The following is a 21,778-nucleotide window of genomic DNA, read 5'->3' as shown; positions in this document are numbered from 1 at the left end:
CTCAATTTTAGTGATAATTCTAGAACACTTTAAGAATATGAACTTCTTTCTCTTCACTTTCTTTTTGTATATTGCTGACGCTGCGCTTCCCATGAATTGCATTTTGGTTACTCAAGTTCATTGGGGTTAGGGGTTACGTCAGAGAATGTTAATGCAATGAGAAGGAGAAAATGTTAAATGAGCTTTTTTCGAGTTCTAATTTGTAGATTCATACTAAGGTAATTTCAAATTCAACTGTGCTCACTAGTGGGGAATTGCAGATATTTACCACGCGAGTGGAGGGTTTCTATATTTACTTACCACGCTAGGACAGGAATTCAGATTTTTTCTGCGTTTACCAAACTACTGAGGAATTTCATAAGATTTTTCGGCACACTACTAAGGAAATCGACTTATTTCATGCCCACAGCGAAGCGAATAAATTTGCGATTAAGAAGGCCGCGCGCCAGTTAATTTGTGGTGCAGAAGCTAAAATCGGCGGAATTATTCGTTTTGTTTTTGGGCACGTATTTAATTCAGGTTCAAGTCCTGAAGTCATATTCTTTTCTTGCACATGTTTTTTTTACAATTCAAACCAGGAAAGTTTGGTAAAATTTTTGAGTTTATTTTAATTAAAATTTCTTTAAAATACTGTTTTTATTGTATTTCATAAATGGAAATTTCTTTTCGGTATAAAATAGTTCATACTGGATATGACCTGATTTTTATATAAATCAATCAAAACAGATAATATGTACATATGTCTATAATCTATTTCATCAAATCCAAATTATATTGATGAGAAAATATCATTCTAATATCCGTCCAGAAAGCCAAACGCGCATACACACATACATATGCATATAATTACGCATACAAACTTTCAACTAACGCAGAATATGTGCATATAAAACTGCGAATCGAATAAATGAGTGATTGAGAAAATTTTATTAGTAATTATAGTTTAGCGCAATCGTGAAAGACGTGTTGTGTATGCGGTATATAATCTCATGTTTGACTCAGGTTCAAGTCCTGTACACACTTTTCTTTGTTCGATATTTTTATTTAATTTTTTATATTTGGTTTAATTAGAATTGATTTAAAATAGTGTATTCAGGTTTTTCTAATACCTGTTATTTAGAAATTTATTTTCTATATAAAATTATTCATACTCTTTTTGAATTTATATGTAAAACAGCCATAAAGGCAATCATATGAATATGGATTCCTATATTCAATCTCTTTAGTCAAATCTGAACTACTTACATACACATATTGATGAGAAAATATTCTAATATACATGCATGAATCCAGAAAGCCAAACGCGCATACACGCATATGTATATAAATATATATAAATATATACAAACCTTCAACGAACGCAAAATGTATGCAAACAAAAAACAACAACTGCGACCGTCTTCTTGTCCGTCAGTGAAAAGATGGGATATGTATACCCTGTGAGCAAAAAGAACCGGGAAGGTGATGTTGACTGTTTTCTTCGATTGCCAAGGCGTAGTCTTCCATGAGTATCTTCCATCGGGCCAGACTGTCAATAAATAATATTATTTATCCGTTATTTTATCCGTTGCTGTATGTCGCAAACGGCCGGAAATGTGAGCAAACAATTCCTGGATTTTGCGTGATGATAACGCGCCATCGCACCGATCAGAGAGATCAAAGAGAATACGACGAAGGAGCTGAAGGCCATGTAGGCCTACCGGGGTTGTTTGGAGGACTGGGTTAAACGTTGGCACATGTGTGTTGCCTCAGACGGGTCATATTTTGAAGGAGATAATATAAATTTGCCTGAAATTTAACTCTGCTATGTTTTATTTAAACATTCCTGGTACTTTTTGATCATAGGATACATAGGTATATGCGGCTTTGCGGACAGAAATGTGTGATTCGCTGGAATTGTTCAAGGAATCTAAGTCGCATTAACTCGCGACTGTCGAACAGTTAGAAGACAGATTTCCATACATAGAAGCGTGCATACATACATACGGAGCCGCGGCCACTCGACATGACAAAAATTCAAGATTTATCAAATATTAGCAAATAATTCCACGCGAAATATTCCAATATTGACTATTTTCGAATGGTCGCGAAAATTGGCATATGGGCGTCTCGTTTTATGAATGAAATTGAAATATGAGCTCGAACTTATGAACGAACTTTTTGTTTTTGTTCTAAATTGTTCAGCGCCGTCACTGATCATGGCCGCTGCGACTGCGTCTACGAATGTATTTTGTTTTTGTAGTCGCTTGGCTTAGATTTTAGCTTCGGGCGACATGCGCATGTGAGTTATGTGTTTTTGTTGTGTTCTAGAACATTTTAGAATGTGTGGTGGCAAAGCGGCCATCGCGTTGCGCTTGCTGCTGCTTTTGCGTCTATCAAAGTATTGTGTTTTTGTAAGTGCAATATTAGGAATATCGACTGGTGAAAGACAAAAGTACACGGAAGCAAGAAGTCAGCGCTGTGCTCGCGCACATATGCATGAATGTATGAATGTGCATGGATGTAGTAACATATGAATACAATTATTTTGTAGGAAGTTTAGAAGGCAAGTAGGTATATATGTATGTATATATGCTAGGACATAAAGTGGATATATGTATATACATACATACATAGAGCAGAATTGTTTTTGCAGTTGTTAGGAAGAAACTCGTTCACTAGTGCGTATGTGTATTTGATTTCTTGTAAGAATGTGATGTGCTGTGACATGTGCACATACATAAGTCAAGGTTATTGGGCATACATGTACATATGTATGAAAGGAAGATGACGTTCTTATGCTTGTGCATTATTGTTTTTCATATACAAATGTACATACATACATATGTAAGTAAATGCTGTCGAATACATAAACTGAATGCAAATACCTCCTATTGACATGTACATACTTACATATTATGTATATTGTCATATACCATCATTTATGTACATATAGAGTATATGTTCATTTATGAATGCATGTAATGAAAAACTTCATGAATTACTTTCAGAATTTATTAAAACTTATTCGCGTCGCGCGCATATATATCTACGTAGACATCGCAAACCTTTTGTTCACAACGCAGGCGCAGCAATAAACGCTCTACGTATTTATCCTCCCCACGTGACTCGCCATCAATTCTGGCGCAAATTTTTTTTTTTCGTTTTTAAATTTTTTTTTTAATGTAATCGTAAAAAAATTTGTAATACATTTTATGTATCCGCTTATCTTTTCAAAAGTAAGAAATAAACGCACCGCCTATTTTTCCTCGCCACATGTTAGACTCGATTTCAATTCCCGGCGCAAACTTTTTTTTATTAATTTTTTTTTTTTAATTCGTTTTTTTTTTATAATGTAATTGAAAAAACAATTATGTAATAAATTTTACGTATTCGCTTATTATTTCAAAAATACGAAAATAGTAAAAATTTAATTGGTTTAATGTCGAGGTGAGAAATGTGTTGTGTGTTGAAGTGAAAGATGTGTGGTGTTTCTAATTTTTGTGTGGGGAATAAACTGTGTGTCTATAAACTCGGTGTGCTAAATTTCCTTATTACAAATCTTTCAAATCTCAATTGCACTGAAAAAAGCTCACAGTAACATTTGCACCTTCTCATTGGATTAACAGTCTCTGGTTAAGTGTTTGTTCTCACTGTATGAGTCTCTCTTAGGTCTGACTATGACTACTATGAGGACGGCACAGGGCGTAGATATGCGCAATACAGAGGGTTGCTCCAACCCCATAGCCTCTACTAAGCCAAGACCGTTAGTGCGTGATGAAGAATCACATCCTGAGCGAGGTAACCCTGCTACTTAACTCAGTAAGATCCCTTGCTGTCGCCTGACAAATAGAGTGATTACTGAGTTAAAACAGAACACTAAGGATCTAGACTTCAACTCTGGATAACGGATTCCTCTTCAACAGTGGCTCCCTTGAAGAGTATTAATAGGGCCACCAAAGAGAAATGAGTTCAAACTAGGACTACTCTGCACGGGGTACCCACACTTGTGGCAATCCTCCCGCTTGTTCTCCGGCGGCCTGGGCATCGGATGTGCAGGCCCAAAACTCATTCACCACTAAGACGACCAGGGCTGAAAATCAGGGCACTGGAGGAAGCAAGCTACTGGTTGAGGATGGACACCTATTGGACGGTGCATCCTCGTCAGGCTCTATACGTAGCTCTATAGAGAGCCTGTTACTGGGCGAAAATGAGCTTGGCTCAGTTTAACCAGCGAAAGCAATGGAGATGCAGGCGACCCCTATAAACCCTTTAGCTGATCCTGGGGAGGCTGCGCTAGCTCATTTACGTCTCAGTCCACTACCGCTTTCGTCTGCGGACGGAAGTAATGTGGTTAATTTGGATGCAAATTAAAACAATTGGATTTTGGCGACAGTCAAGTCTGAAGGCGATAGGGAAATCGAAAGATGTACTTAGATTCAAGCGAATGAGAGTTGAGCAAGGTATCTTGAAGGTGCAATGCTCAAACACTCAATTGCTCGAATGGCTGACCAAAACTGTGGCTGCGATGCCAGCGTTTGAAGGATGTAAGTTTGTCATTCAGCAAACTAACAAAATTCAAAAACTGGTGAGGGTGAGCATGCCGGTCCCTGGACCTCCGCATGCGATCATCTCTAGGCTTCATGCCCTGAACGACGGACTTCATACGAAGCACTGGAGATCATACCACTATACCAAAGCGGGGACGGATCCTAAATATGGAAACTGTTCCCACCTGGTTCTTGGTGTGGATCCAAAATCGTTGAAGCTGATACGGTCGAGGTATGGAATACGCCTATATTTGAATCTCGGACGGATACTAAATAGTTAGCGTCCTCGACTCAGATATAAGAAAAGTGTAAGGTTGGAATTATGGCTGTCGATATAACATCAAATATTTCATTTACTCAAATTAACTTGCAGCATACGGCTACGGCTCTTTTATGCCGCATTCAAGCGAAACTGTACACAAATCCTCACATAATGTTAACTCAAGAACCGTGGGTGTCTTAAGGGTAGGGCTTAAGAGATATAAAGTGGGGGTATATTCTTTACAAAGAGGGAAAGGTCCATCCGCGTACGTGTATTATTATGCCGGCAGTGGATTATTGCAATTTGTTAAGATAATTCTGCTTTCAAGACTTAGTTGGCGTCAAATTAAAGTATCGATTAGAGAGGAAAGAGCTGGCGAAAATCCTCCACTAAACCCTCCCCGAGGGTGCCGGCTGGTTATAAGGACCACAGTTTTCCTATTTTCAGGAGGTACTTAGCTAAGTTAAGGGTACTATGGGTAGGGTTCGATTCTCCTCAATAGTACAGCACTATTCAAAGTACATTTAACGTGGTTGGGGGTGAAGGGATGGATTAAGGTGTGATGCAACCCGTGCCGATAATCTGTCAGGCTTGGGGCTCTTCTAATAAATAACCAAGTCTCGAACGGAGCTTACGGATAACTGGCGCCCTCCGTAATAAGGAGGCTGTACGAAACCCACCCAAAGGATAGCGAACTGTCACAGAAGTTGAAAGAAGCGATTGGAAGAGGGAAAACGATCATTCCTGATTTCAACCCCGACTTTAAACCTGTACAACCTGCTCCAAAACGACAACGGTCCTTGTGTTAAGCCAGATTCTGGCAAACTATTCTAATAGAATAATGTAATGTAAATTAGAATAGAATAAATTAATATAATATTGAATTAAAATAATGAAGTTGTACTCAAGCTTAATATTAAGTTATTTTATATTTTTTATTTATAAGTAGGTATATATTGTAATATACTTTACTGTTTCTCGCTGTCGCTATTTCTTTACCTGTTTCTATTTACTTCCGAGCATTGACTCTATTTCCACAGCTATACCTACTTTCCGTTCTTCCTATTTCTATTTACTTAACTGCAAACTCTCTCTAACTCTCCACATACTGTTCTTCCATTTCCGCTATTTCTTGTATCTTAGTTTTAGGCCTAATATAATATAAGGACAGTACATGGAAAATAAAGTCACTTTTTGAATTGTAATCGGACGAGTGCGGTTTAATTTTTTAATTACGCTTCCACAGGCAATATTCGTTTGATTTCGCGCTTCCCTTAGTAAAGTGTTTTTTCTTATAATTTAATATACCTACAATATCTTCACAAAACAGTGAAGAATTTTCATGGCGCCCGAGCAGGGACAGTAGTGCGAAAAAACAAAGTGATAGTGACAAAAGACCACAAGTTGGCAATTTGTGCACGCAAAATATTTAATAACTAATAATTAAATTAAATAACCAACCAAATAACTAAACGTATATTGCCTGCGCGGTCCGTTTACAAGCAAAACAAAAGTCGTCTCGCAAAACAAAAAACAAAAAATAAAAAAAAAAAAAACAGACAGCTAAACTAATATATGTTCATACATATGTATATGCATATACAAAAACTAGTGCAGTGACTTGGAAAGTGCAGTAACTGAAAAAGTGCAGTGACAGTGAGCCCCCAAAAAACAAAACAAAACAAAAAAAAAAGGAAAAATTGTTTGAAAGTGCAATAAAATAATTATACACATTAAATATAAATAAAATAAAATATTCATATTCAAAAAAGGTAAAAAACAACAACAAAAAACACACATATAGAACATCGTTACGAAGGGGAGTGAAACTGTGGAGCTATACGTCATATTCACCGGTTCACCAACTGTTCACCACCAATATCCACCGTTACATAGGACATCGAGGGAGGAATGTCCTGCAACTGCGTGGCCTGCCAAAGGGAAGTTGAAGCTGGAAATAAACCAGTCCACGATAAACAGGTATTGAGTGCGAAAAATTGAAGCTAGAAATTGGCTTTGTGATTGACCGAGATTATTACAGTTGCTAATAATCGTCTCACAGTACAAGGGCTTCAATTGGCATCTCGTGTATCCACTTCTTATATGCAAATAAACTTATATACTTATATATATATACATATCTATATACATATACACTGAAGAGCAAAACTGTAACATTTGTCTTTATTTGCATTATTGCTTGCTACTAGTGTTGTTGTTGCATTGACACCAAACCGGTTTGAGAGAGAGAGTACATACATGCCAATAAAGTTATGCAAAAAAAATATTTGATTTGTTAAAAAATGTCTAAAAAAAAAGTGTTGAAATAGAAAGTATTACATTTTGTTACAGTTTTGCTCTTCAGTGTACATATACTGCCTATGAAGTGAAGGATACAGTGGGACCCGAGGTAGAGGAACTTGTTTGTCGCGAAATAATTTGCGAGTACTATTTTTCGGTTTATTTTCGGGATTTTTTTCAAAAAACCAAATGAAATTGCGGTTTCTTAATCAGCCGCAATATTTTCAAAAAAAAACAAAATTTTTTTCGACAATACAAATTTTGTTTGAGCAAAGACTCAATTGTTCGCTGCTATTTTCGTCTCGTTTTCGTTGGTTCTGGTCAAGTTTCAGCTATTATATATTTCAGTATTTATCGCTTTCGTTTTCGTTTTCGTGCTGAAAAACTTCCAGAACCGTTTTCATTTTACAAAAGCCACAGGCTAAAGCAGCGAACTTTAATCTCAAAACATGAGTAAACCAAAGTCGGCTATTTCAAGTCTCTCTCCAAGTAAGGAGATTATGGACTTAAAGTCTTAAAAGCGCCAGAGAACTGTTGCAAAAACCAGCATAGTGCGCATAAAAACGGGTCTCCTTGAAAATACCATGTCGCTAGATCCAATCGAATTGGAGTGCCGACTCGACATATTGAACTCCCACAGCGAAAAACTCATGAAATGTCTGTCGAAAATTGAGGAAATCGACGAAGAAGACATTGCCTGTGGAGAGTTAGAGGACTAAATTGTAGAAACAAAGTCCATTCTAGCGAGAAATAAATCGTCAATTGCCGAAACATCTTTTCCTGCACCTCACAGCTCGCGACTACCAAAAATGTCGTTACCTACGTTCAAAGGAGAATATTCCGAGTTTAAAAACTTTATGAGTCTGTTTGAGAGTTTCGTGCACAATGATCCCACAATCCCGGATATTGAAAAATTTAATCATTTAGTATCATGTCTATCCGGTGAAGCCTTAGGCACAGTGAAGTCCTTCCAAATGTCGGAAGAAAATTATCCAAAGGCGTTGGCAAGTTTGACAAAGGTGTATGACAATAAATGCCTGATATTCTTTAATACAATGTCTAAGCTTTTTGAATTGTCAAAAATCCAAAGGCCTTCTGCGTCGTCTTTGCGATCAATGACTGATACAGTGTCTGCAGTATATGACTCCCTTTTATCGCTGGGTGACGATAAGCTTATTTCAAATGCGATGTTGATTCACATAGTCATGTCGAAGGTTGATCCCACTACTCGGTCAAAGTGGGAGGAGCAACTTGACTATGATAAGCTGCCGCTTTGGGCTGAGTGTGAAGCTATGCTAAACAAGAGATACCAGCATTTATCAGCTGAAGAAGCTTCTTCATCTCAACAAAGGCCAAACAATGAAGATGCGCGGCAGAAAACAAAAAATCAACAACTGCGAAACTCAAAGACAACATTTATCGCGACGAATTCCAAACTGCCGACTTGCCTTCACTGTGGTTCTAATGATCATTATTTGACAGCTTGTCCAAAATTCCGAGCGCTTACTGCACTTAAAAGATTTGAATTTGCAAAATCTATTTCCCTGTGCATAAATTGCTTGCGCAAGGGACATACGGTCTCAAAGTGCAAAGCAAATCGCTGTGGTGTATGCAACCGTTCGCATCACACCATGTTGCATCAATATCCGATCTCCTTTGAGACCGCGCCGCAACCTTCGACGTCACAGGCCATGCATATTAGCAGCCTGCCTGACCGAGTCATGTTAGCTACAGCCGTAGTTAATGTAAAGGCCAGCTCCGGTGTTTACGTGCAAGCGCGAGCTCTACTTGACTCCGGTTCTCAAGTCCACTTTATGACCGAAGAGCTTATGCAGAAATTGTGAATCCGAAAAGAAAAATTCGCTCTAAATATAGTTGGAATTGGCAATTCAAATAAAAGGGTCCAAGGCAAGCTAAAAACTTATATAAAATCGAGGATCAACAATTTTGAGTTTACGGCGGACTTTTGGGTAATGCGTTCGATATCAGTCAATCATCCAGATCGGACTGTAAACACAAATGGCTGGAAAATCCCACAAAATATTGAACTAGCTGACCCAAGTTTCTACAAGTGTCAGAAAATAGACATACTTTTAGGAGCTGAAATATTCTTTGATCTGTTATCGGTGGGTCAGATCAGAACCAGCCCAAGGCAGCCAACTCTGCAAAAAACTGTGTTAGGCTGGATAATTTCAGGCAAGTATGCCACAAATAATAGCTCCAGTGCCCAAGTAAGTAGCACATTATGTCAATTTGAAGAAAGCGTTGCTAGCATTGATACTACAATCCGAAAATTCTGGGAATTGGAAGAAATACCTGCACAAGTAAATTCCACACGACTGACTCCAGAGCAGGCAAAATGTGAGGCATTTTTTTCGAAAACCACACAGGTTTTACCATGTGGAAGGCTTCAAGTCAGACTGCCTTTCAAAACCGACCGTAAATTACTCGGTCATTCGTATGAAACCGCAGCTCGGCGGTTTCAGGCGCTGGAGAGAAGGACGCTGAAAGATCCAGTACTTCGTAAAATGTACCTGGACTTCATGCAAGAGTATCTCGAATTGGGGCATATGAGTCCACCAAATAATCGACCCTCGAGTAAGCCGCACTATTTCATTCCGCATCAGTGTGTGTTAAGACCGCAGAGCACAACTACCAAGTTGCGCGTAGTTTTTGATGCTTCGAGTCGCACATCAACACAAGTTGCGTTGAATGAAACCTTGATGGTCGGACCGATCGTTCAAGAGGAGCTTTTTTCGACCCTCCTTCGCTTCCGATTGCACAAATATGCCATGACTGCCGACATCACGAAGATACATCTTGGTGCACGAAGACGACAGGAACTTCCAGCTCATAGTGTGGAGACAGGATCCATCGGAGCATTTGCAAATTTTTCGATTAAACACTGTAACATACGGCACAGCGCCTGCACCATTTCTCACCACACGGTGTCTGCAAATGCTAAGCGACAAAAATAAAGCCAAATATCCACTCGGTTCCAAAGTCATTCGGAATGACTTTTACGTCGACGACCTATTAACAGGATCCGACAGTATAGAAAGCCTCACCCAGATACAACAGGAAGTAAATACAATTTTAGAATCGGCAGGCCTGAAATTAGCAAAGTGGTTTTCCAATCATACAAGCTCATCGGATAGTGAGAGTCTCCAAAAATTATTGCAGCTCAGCGATACCGACTCCACCAAAACGCTGGGAATCCACTGGCAGCCGAAAGACGACATTTTTCGCTTCATTCTGAAAGATAATTTTAGCGAGCTGCGAGCAACTAAACGTAATATTTTATCAGTTTCCGCTCGCCTCTTTGACCCTCTTTGTTTATTAGCCCCGCTAGTTACCAAAGCTAAAATCTTATTACAAGAGTTTTGCATTCAAAAGCTAGACTGTGATGAGTCGATTCCATTGCGGCTTGACACTAGCTGGCAAAACTTTAAAGCCAATTTGTTGCAGCTTCCATCAATTAGCATTCCCCGGTATGTAAATACAGAGTCGAGTGCCAGCTGACAAATTCATGGCTTTTCCGACGCCTCAATAAGAGCGTATGGCTGCTGCGTATATATACGTAGCCAATCCGCTAGTGGTACGAAATGCACGCTGCTTACTTCAAAGTCTAGAGTAGCTCCGCTGAAGACTAAATCTCTTCCGCGTTTAGAGCTCTCGGCAGCCCAACTTCTTGCCAAATTATGGTCAAGAATTTCACCAATGTTGAGTCGACCAATAGAACAAACAATTTTCTGGACAGACTCCGAAATAGTTCTGCACTGGATTAAAACACATCCATCATCGTTGCAAACTTTCGTCGCAAATAGAGTGTCCGAGATCCAAGAGTGGACCCAGAATATGTCGTGGCGTCATGTGCCCACAAAACAAAATCCAGCGGATCAAGTGTCTCGGGGTTGTAACGTGGACGAATTGGGTAATTCAATATGGTTTAGTGGTCCACAGTTCCTCCTAGAAGACCCTGCTACATGGCCAAAAAATGTCAACATCAGTCTCTCTCCAGAACAAGAAGCACTCGAGAAGAAGAAGAACGCAATTACGTTAACCGCAATCAATGCCACAACAAATCCACTTCTCGAAATAATTCACAGGTTCTCATCTCACAGAAAAGTGCTTCGGATTTTCGCTTATATACTCAGATGGCTTCGAAAAATACGAGAGCGAAAAGCAGAATCTGAAACAATACCCACGGCAAAGGAATTACAATTGAGTTTCCTTAAAATTGTCGAAATAATTCAACATTTTGAATTTAGCGATGAAATAAATAAATTATCGAAAAATAACGTACTTCCCTCAAGTTTGCAGAAATTAACTCCATTTCTGCATAAACACTCGGAATCATCATTATCGTTTAAATTGATTCCCTTTGCTATTACGCAAAGACTCGCACTTTGTGAAAGCGTACATCCGGTTCCTACATTTTCGTAGTCACCATGCCGGTCCAAAGGCATTGGTAGCGCTTCTGCGAGAAAAAATATGGCTGATAAATGCTCGAGAAGCCTGTAGTCGAACTGTAAGAGAATGCATTCACTGTTTTCGTTATAAGCCAAAATTACCAGGTCAGATCATGGGCAATCTACCCGCCGATCGATTACGCGCCCAACGGCCCTTCACAATATGTGGGGTAGATTACTGCGGACCCATTCACATAACCTTAAAAATTCGCGGTCGCCCTCCCGTGAAAATTTATATTGCCATTTTCGTGTGTTTCGCTTCAAAGGCAGTTCATCTAGAACTTGTTACTGATTTAACTGCTGATAAATTTATTTTCGGTCTCAAAAGGTTCATTGGGCGCCGAGGGATGCCAGCCAAAATATACTGCGACAACGCGACGAACTTTGTGGGAGCAGAGAGGAAGCTGAGGGAGCTCCGGGAAGTCTTTCTGGCACAGAAAGAGGAGATTCTCCAATACGCCGCCGACGAAGGATTCATCTTCGCCTTCATACCTCCGAGGGTACTGAACTCCCGACCGCTCGCACCACTCAGCAACGACCCCAACGACGGCGAGACGCTAACACCGGCGCATCTACTAATCGGTTGCCCTTTGCGAGCTTTGCCACCGGAGAAGGTACCCGTCAACCTCAGCCGCTGCTTAGAGAGATGGCAGCTTCTTTGCTCTCTCAAGCAACAATTTTGGCGCGCATGGTCGAAGAGCTACCTTCTGGAGCTTCAGCAGCGCAACAAATGGGTGCACCCGCAGCCCAACGTCCAACCAGGCCAACTCGTCGTCGTCCACGAAGACACATTGGGTGCTCGGTCGAGTAACCGCAACCATTCCCGGAGCGGACGGCAAAATTCGAGTCGCAGACATCACCACTAGGTCGGGTGAAGTACGACGCCCTATCCACAAACTCGCCGTGCTGCCGGTGGAAAACAAGAATTGAAGGCTGTCGGATTCCTTCAAGGTGGCCGGTGTTAAGCCAGATTCTAGCAAACTATTCTAATAGAATAATTTGTAATAATAATAGAATAGAATAAATTAATATAATATTGAATTTAAATAACGAAAATGTATTCAAGCTTAATATTAAGTTACTTTATATTTTTATTTATAAGTATATAGTATACTTTACTGTTTCTCGCTGTCGCTATTTCTTTACCTGTTTCTATTTACTTCCGAGCATTGACTCTATTTCTACAGCTATACCTACTTTCCGTTCTTCCTATTTCTATTTACTTAACTGCATACTCTCTCTAACTCTCCACATACTGTTCTTCCATTTCCGCTATTTCTTGAATCTTAGTTTTAGGCCTAATATAAGGACAGTACATGGAAAATAAAGTCATTTTTTGAATTGTAATCGGACGAGTGCGGTTTAATTTTTTAATTACGCATCACAGGCAATATTCGTTTTATTTCGCGCTTCCCTAAGTAAAGTGTTTTTTATAATTTAATACACCTACAATATCTTCACAAAACAGTGAAGAATTTTCATATGTTATATACTTACAGGTATACTTATTTACATACTACATATGCCTATATATTATAATCTCCTAAATTAGATGCGCCATGTTCACATGTTTTAGAAAGTAGAAAATGACTTTTACATTGGTTTCTGTTGTATTGGAAAGAATTTCAATTGGGTTTTTATTTGCAAAATATTTCGTGCGTAGATGGGAGATAGCGATACAACTTAGCAAAATATGGCGTACACTTAGATCAGATGTGTTGCAGAAAGTGAATGATGGTGGTTGAGTATTCTTCAAAAGGTATTCATTCTGCTCTTCAAAAGGTATTCAATCTAACTCATTCACAAACACGGTTCTTTTAAGTGCCCATGGTGGAAATTTTGTGGGAGCGATCTTCATTGGGTGTGCATCCATATTTAAATCAGCCGGTAATTCTTAATTAATTCGCATAGTGCTGACTTAAGTGACATGCAAGTTTTCCTTGTTGGATTCTTGATGTAGAATATGTTCACTGGTGCAAAATATGATAGTTTGTAAAGAATGCGACATCGTAGATATTGTATGCGGTCTTCAATTGATAGAAAGCCACCTTCAGCTAAAAGATTTTTTTTGGTGTTGAACTAAACGCTCTAAGGCTTTGCCTTACTGCCATGTTAAAGGCGTCTTAATCTAAGAAGAGTAATTGTGTGTGCAAAGCTTTTGCTTGTGCTTAGGTAGTTAATGATATTAGGCCTGGTAGTTAGAATATTTCTTAAAATGGTACAGTGGGCCTTAAAACTATGTTTGTTCTCAAATATAACACCGAGTATGGTTAGAGTAGTTACATTTGGAATTTCATTAGAGAAATACCAGCACCGGAGTATTCTGTCCAATTTTCGATGGCATTAGAGCGCTATTGAAAGTATCTTGGATTTTTATTGTGTTTTTGTGACTGCAAAATATGTATAGAGCGCTATTGAAAGCTTCTTGGATTTTTGTTATGTTTTTGTGTCTGCAAAATATGTATAAGTCATCGGCATATAGGCAAATATAGGCAATGCTTTACGTTATGTTGTTGGCTAAGCAATCCACTTACATCATCGAATGCTATCAGAAATAGTGTAACTGAGAGAGGTGGACCCTGGGGGATGCCATTCTCTAACGGAAATGTTGATGGTAAAGCATTGTTAATTTTACACCGGAATTTTCTGTTGTTGAGGATGGACTTAATAAAGTTAAATACCTTCGGACCAAGCTCCCATTCTTGTAACTTTTTTAATACAACATGACAACCAATTTTGTCGAAAGCTTTAGTGAAATCAATGGAAAGAATATAAGTGTGGTTTCTCGAGGAGATATTTTTCGAGATGTGGTGGTCGTGGAAGTGTAGGGCTTTTAGAGTAGTTATAACAGGCTTAAGTCCAGTTTGAAATGGAGATATTTTATGTTTTTCCTTCAGAAACCACATTAGCCTTGTCGATATTATCTTTTCCATATTTTTACTTACACACGAAATTAGGGAAATCGGCCTGTAGTTAGCAATTGAGCCAGGATCTTTATTAGGTTTTTCTATTGGAACAACGAGAGCTGTTTTAAAGCTTTGGGGAATAATGCCAGAACTCAATATATCATCAAAGTCCTGGTGTAGTTCCTTTCACTATTTTAAGAAGTGATTCTAATTCATTGAAGGTAATATCATGCTCAAAGTGGATGGCCAAACTGTCTATGCAGTCGGCAGGGCGCGCGTGCGAAGTATTTTTAGATTGGTCAATGAATTGTGAAGGAAAGTTCGATGAAAGCGATGCCTCGGAAACGTACCTAGCGAATTCTATGGAGATGTCCGAAGGGTCGAAAAAAACCTGGCTATTGAAAGTTATTGACTTAGCGATTTTCGGTGAATATGTACCTGTAAGCGTCTTTATTCTTTTCCAAATGCTTACGGTTTAAGAATTTGCGTTTAAGTTTTTGGTGTATTCTTCAAAACTCTTAGCAAGTCGTTTTTCTTTGTTGAATCTGGCATTAAATTTTTTTATCTATACTATAAAGGTGAATGTCTGTACGTTGTCCGCGCATCACTACGAAACGACAACACCAAATGACGTAAAAATTTGTGTACATTCATATTTTCACCCAATGAAGGTTATAGGCATGTTTTTATGATGGAACTCCCTTCGCACAGCCCCCAGGCCGCGCCACCACTCTCATTCGTCACTTATAATCGAATATTTGCTTAAATTTAATCTAAAAAATCTTAGTTTTTCCTATTTCCCACTATTTATAGCACACTCTAGACTTCATAATCCGCATAAGCTGTTCAACTATGACCCAAATGCAAAGTTCAAAAACTGTTTGAGATAGAAAATTAATAAAAATAATTTTGCTTGATATTTTTCTGATTGGTTGTTTTGATTTTAATCAACGAGGCATAGCAACGGATGCCGGGTATTGTAATATTATGGTTATTAATAAAAAAGTATTTTCTATGATATTATTGTTTGTAATTTGTATATACATATCCTAAATCCCTCAAAACTACTTCTACGCGAGCGGGGCCGCGGTTTAAAGCTGTATGTTATAAGTGTGAAAGTACAGGGTGACATTTGGAGCGTTAAGCTCGGGTGTCCACCAAGGGGCTTTCCTTGAAGCTCTGCGGGAGTGAGCTAATGGAATAGAAGAGTTTGTTGCTTCGCGTAAGGATTTTTGAATCGTAGCTGCTTCTTTGTTAATATTTTGGATGTCAAATGCTGGAAACCGCTTTGTAAGTAACATTTCTTGATACTTATTCCAGTTAGCCTTTGATGTGTTATATTTTTTTGTTTTGTTACAGCAAAGAGTTTGTGGAGGATAGCGTGATGGAGCATATTATGAGGAAATGTTCGCTGTTTTGCAGATCATCTAAGGTGAACCATTAGGCGAGCGGAAGTAGTTGCAGAGAACAAATTGTTTGGTCTATGTGCCTAACGGTTTTGTGTGTAGAAAAGTGAGTTGGGCTATTGTTGTTTAGAATTGTTTAATTGGAATGAAGTACGAAGTCTTCGACTATAGTGCCTTTGCGATTGGCCATTGGCCCCATAGTGGACTCCAGCTATTTAAATCTCCACAGAAAATAGAAGGGGTGTTAATGTTAGAAAATAACTAATTAAGCCTGAAAGTGAAACAGCTTGGGCTGGAGTGATACGTATATAGAGAACAGTCATTGGAGTTTTTGGATTAATTTCAACTGCCACTACTGACAGCTTAGAGCTAATGGATTAGAATTCATGTGGGATGTTATTGTGACTAGTAGTCCACAACTTTGCTTAGCATGACTGAAGTGGAAGAAGTTGTGAAAATAAATTGAGTATTGTTTGGGAGAATGCAAATTAAGTGGGGGCTACGGTCTTTAATCACAGTTTCCAATTCTATGTAGTTGTTAAAATATCCCTTCATATTCCATTGAAGAATATTAAGAACCATCATTACAAGAATCATCCTTACATTAAAAGAGCTCATAAGAGATTGTTTTTCTGTTGGATTTAGGTTGGATGAAAGAGATGTGGCGTTTTTTGAAGAGCATGTAGTGTCAATGTTGGGTCCGTTATTGAGTAAAGAGAAGTTGGATGTTGAATTGATAAAGTTACGTATCGAAAGAGATTGGGGAGCTACCGTGTGTGTCATGATGCAAAGAATAATGAGATGGCGCCCATCGTGGTCCCGTTACTTTGCGCTCAGCGAATTTGACAACTAGTTACGTGATTTTAGCTCCAGTATGGCCAGATTACCATTTTCGTAACTTGATTTATCATTTTTTTTTGTTATTTTTATTATTTTGAGTCTCGGAGTTTTAGTTCTTTCTTCGTGACATTTTTCTAGTTGTTCTAATTAAAATGTCATGTTTATAATTTTGTAATATATACATTTTTTAATAATTATTTAAATAATTCACTCAGTTTTATTTAGCTTTACTTTTTTTTAACATCTGGTGTCATTGCCCGCGAGTGCAGGTGTTGTTGGTGTTCTTCTGCTTTCGGCAGTCAAATCTCTCTCTCGCTACTGCAGTGTTGCCTAGCTTTGGATATAAAAACGCACTAAAATGCCCATTCAAAGAAAATAACCCAACAAATTTTTATTGAATCACTTAAAGAACTTTGTATACGTGACAAATTGTCTTTAAAATGTGCGTTTTTTTAAATAAATATGTCATGCTTATGTACAATTTAATTTATGAGGTTTTTCATAAACGAGACTCTTTTGTTAAGGGAACGGCTTTTTTGCTATATTTGAAGTTATGTAACTAGATAAGGTACTCTTTTTGTAAAAATGTCAGTATGGTTTCTTTAGTATTTTCTTGTATTTTGTGGCTTATTTTTAGAATGAATACAACTCTTAATGTCCTATGTCTCACTAAAGATTTATGACCGGAAGAAACAATTACACCTCTATGGTTTTAATTCGCATTCAATAAATTCAAAGGCTTTTTAAAATGTGTAAAAAGGTTTTCAATCTTAAGAAGAGTTGGGAGCGGGGCAAATAATATTTTTGCATAACCTTAAATGGAGCCAAAAATTAAATTTGCACTTTCAAATTATCAAATTTTATAAGAGTAAAAAAATTTTCATTAGCACTAAAATCTTCTCAGAGATCTGGTCACATTGCCCATGATTGCGGTTATTGTTGATGTTTATGAATATTCGTTTCTTCTTTGAAATGTGCGTTAATAAGAACAAACGGTAACAAACGTTTTAGTGAATATTTACGCAAAAATAAGATAATTCGTGAAAGTGTACTCGTATAAGTGAAAAATAAGAAAACATGAAATGTGCAGTGAAAAAGTGTGCTAGTAAGAACCTCAATAAAGCGTGTGATATAAGCTTTTTTATATTATATTTCCAAAGGATGAGGCGCTCTGCAAACAGTGGATGCATTTCTGCCGGCGAGGAAATGCCTTCAATCGAAAAACGAGCTTTATATGTATGAAGCATTTTACTAGTGATAGCATTGAAGCATTCGGTAGCTTTAAATTAAACGCAAAAAGAAACAAACACGAAACTTCAAAATTTTCGCATTTTCGGTATAAAAAAGCACTAAATTTATTGCGAAGAGCAAATGGTTGGCAATACTGCACAACTCAGCAAACGTGACGACACGTACGCTCTGATGGGCGCAATCTTGTTTCTATCATTCTTGCGTGTGTGTAGTAGACATATTTTGTTGAGTGGAACGAGATGAGAGATTTGAATTTGAATTACAGTCGGGAGTAGTGAGAGGAAAAGAGTTGTGTGCATTTAAGAAGGAAGAGAAAAGAGCTTGCGGATCTGTTGGGTTGTAGTTGTTATTGATATTTTTTATTCAATCGAATGATTTATTGGGACCGTGAGAGTAAGAGTTATGATTGGTTTGTAATGGGATCGATGGGCCGTCAGAGCTGTTTGAACAGTTAGAAAGAGAAATGGAGTTTGAGTTGAGTATACTTGTTTGCGGTTGTAAGGAGTTCGCAACCGATGCATAAGATTGCTTTAAGTAAACTTGTCTGGGATTATGGATTTTATACAGCTTTTTTATAATTTCATTTGTTCTGGATTTTATTTTTAGTATTTCCTTTTGTTGCAAATATAAAGGGCAGTCTTTGTCAGAAGCTGAATGAGAGCCGAGACAATTTGCACACATGGTACGTTGACATAATTCGGGGTTGCGTGGGGGCATATTGCAATTAGCGCAAGTGGGGTTGATGTTGCATCTTTTGATAGTGTGTCCGAGCAGTTGGTAATTTCTGCATCGCATTAGTGTTGGCAAATATTCTTCCACTCTTACTAGGGCCAAGCGATATCAATGTCAAGTGGGGCTTTGCAAAGGTTGAATTTTAAAACGACTCGGCCTGTTAGGAATTTTTCTCCATTACAAATTTTTGTAAATTTATATGCAGCAAGTTAGTACGAGTAGGCTCCCATCGCGAAATGTGCTCAATGAGCAATATTCTGAACTAATACTATCCATTGCCCTCTTTATAGCAAACACGCTGTATTTATAGTACGGGATCCGGCTGCAGATTTGGTGTAGTCATCGAGTACATGCTGAAATCCACATTTTTACCCACATTTATGATTAGGAGAATAAAAATTCACCACGGTGCCAGTAGAAATGTGGCCGAAAGTATTTTTAATTAAATTATTGTTAATTGATTTTGCGGGAAAAATTTAATTAACCAAGTTTTGAGATAAAATATCGTTCGGTTTACTGCAATAGGTGTAAAGACTTAAAAAAACCGTAGTTGCCGTTGCGCGCTTGGCCGCACCTCTCCGCAGCCAGGTATAAACAGGTATGATTTTGATATATTTATACATCCATAACGTATATTGATCTGTTATAGATCAAAATATAGCTAATTTTTTTCTCATTATTATGATATACGGTAACCTAATTAAATCTGGCCGCAAGTTAGGGTTGCTAGCAGTTAAAGATGGGAAAAATTGAAGGTTGAGTGAGAGGAAGCTAGCGCGTAACATCACTAGTCTAACAAGGATAGCGATTGCCAGCTGTACGACATTTTAAGGCTATTGCGCATGCGTCAGATGCTGGTGTTCTCAATCACCAGTTCAAACAATAGCAAGATCGACCAAAGAAATAAATACTCCAAAAGAATAATCATTCTTTCAAAACTACAAATTTTATAAATACAACAAAAAATTAATATTGATCAAAAGTAAAGCCAAGGTTACTATGTAAAAAAAAAATTAGAAAAGAGGTTGACCCACACACACATCCACACATCCACATTTTTAATTTTTTTAACGGGAAGTTAAAAATTCTATTGTGCAAGTACTGTATGAAATAATTTTTGATTTTATTCAAGAAATCAATTATTTGGTACATATAGATTAAACATTCTAGTATATGGAAAATTAAAAAAATATATCTTGTAATTCCGTGACTTATTTTTAAAAATCTGAATCATCGGAGCTTTCATTTATACTATCATCGCTGCTATCACTTTCATCGCTGCAAATATCAGAATTGCCGTCATTATTGGAGGATTTGTTTGCAGAATCACACAGCACACTCTCCACTTGCGTTGGAGTTGAGTCTCCCAAGAACCATGTAGGTTTTAAGAAACCATTTGATACCAGCCAACCATTATTTTCCGCACTGAACTTGATACAATTTGGCTCAGTAGCATTTAGCCACATCAAATTAACAAAGATCGTCCGCAATAATTTTTGTTTCAAGGATTTCGAGCATGGTGGAATATGAGTTGAGTCGAAACCTTTAATTCTTTTCATAAATTTTTCATTATTTTGTTTTGAAGCGTACATTTTGTTAAATAATTAAAATCTTGCGGCATTCACACTTTGGCACTTTGGAAGTCCATACATAAGGCACGTAAACTCTTGAACTGTATCAATTTTTGCTTCTTCAAAGATGTCATTAGGATTCGTCAAAGACGCGAAAACTTCTTGAATACATGGTTTTGTAAATTTATATGCAGCAAGTTAGTACGAGTAGGCTCCCATCGCGAAATGTGCTCAATGAGCAATATTCTGAACTAATACTATCCATTGCCCTCTTTATAGCAAACACGCTGTATTTAGCAACAGGGTTGGAGGTATCAATCTATTTAATTAAAATAAATTTCGGATCATTTGCGTTGATTGTCTTCACTGGTTTCGGTAATACCGGGAGAGAGTCTTCAGTGATGATAGGTTTTTTGCGCTTAGCTTTGAGAGGGTTTAGGCATACTGTCAGATAGTATAGTATACCGATTCCTCGAGGGGATCGGATAAGATTTCCCCATTTGAAATACGTTTGTTTTTGTAAACTTCAAATTTAAAGCAATAAAAAAATAGAGTAACTTACTTATGCGAAGTAAAATGAGAAAAATAGCACACATGGAAATGTCACTGACCCACGCATCCGAATTGGCAGCGGATTTCTGCCTAGTGCACGCGTATACTCTCCAGAGAGTCGTATCAAGATCTTTCTTTTGAGCACGGATGCCTTCTGCTGAACTAGAGGAAGATCCCGGAATCCAAACACTCGCTCGTACTAGCGTTTCTTTGCTACGCTCAACAAGAATTAAATTGCTGTTTTCTCAGGCTTCAATTTTTGCTATCTCTTTTTCCAGCCATTCTCGGGGAAAATCATTGGAATAGTGCACCTTTACTAAGCCGTCCGTCACGCTTTTACCCTTGAAAGTCGACGCTTCTTTCCCCTCACCGATAACTTTCCAAAGATAGGTGTCAAGATAGTATTGTTGCCCTTTGGACAGTATTGTTGCCCTTTGTCGGTATGTATCTCTACCGTCATTGCCTTTGCTGCCACTCTCGCGAATGATTCGCCAGACGTGGATGGAAGAGTGTCATTCGACATTTGAGGTCCCTTAGCCTTTGCCTTGTCAGGTAAAGGTTTGTCTGCCTTGCATTGGGTCGAGGATGCAAGCATTTCCGACTTCCGTCTCTCGACTTTCTTCTTGCTTCTCTCCTCTTCCCGGTCGTTGGCATAGACCCCCTATTCTGCCACCTTTTTCCGTTTCCATTACAGGTGTCAGTAATGCTTCGGCTTTCTTCGTTCTCAGTTTTCTTCGTTTGATCTGCCTTGCGGATAGACCAGCACCTGCTTTCGAATCTCTAATAACTTCAGTCGTTTTAGAATGTATGCTGCAAACACTCGTGCAAACTCTTAATCAACTTATGGTTGGAATACAAAGCATGATACAGGATCTGCTACAAATCAAACCATTTTAATGCATACCCTTTTTAATAAACCATATTGTACAAAATCAAAATTTGACATTGGAACGCTA

At 38.2% G+C, this 21,778-nt stretch overlaps 1 protein-coding gene across 1 annotated transcript; it reads left to right on the top strand.

Moving 5' to 3' along the window:
- Nucleotides 1-7,901: 7,901 nt before the first annotated feature.
- Nucleotides 7,902-8,936, top strand: LOC128869855 (uncharacterized). Its single transcript, XM_054112458.1, has one exon. It carries the CDS (start codon nucleotides 7,902-7,904, stop codon nucleotides 8,934-8,936), a length of 1,035 nt encoding a protein of 344 aa, XP_053968433.1.
- The last annotated feature ends 12,842 nt before the right edge of the window (nucleotides 8,937-21,778 follow it).

This window comes from Anastrepha ludens, chromosome X (genome assembly GCF_028408465.1).
Source record: "Anastrepha ludens isolate Willacy chromosome X, idAnaLude1.1, whole genome shotgun sequence".
Taxonomy (NCBI): domain Eukaryota; kingdom Metazoa; phylum Arthropoda; class Insecta; order Diptera; family Tephritidae; genus Anastrepha; species Anastrepha ludens.
The sequence above is the reverse complement of the archived record's forward strand: the minus strand, read 5'-3'. Positions and strand labels throughout refer to the sequence as shown.

What these genes read in the sequence shown, in the direction of transcription:
- LOC128869855 (XM_054112458.1), top strand. Translation starts at nt 7,902, where the DNA reads ATGTCGTTACCTACGTTCAAAGGAGAATATTCCGAGTTTAAAAACTTT.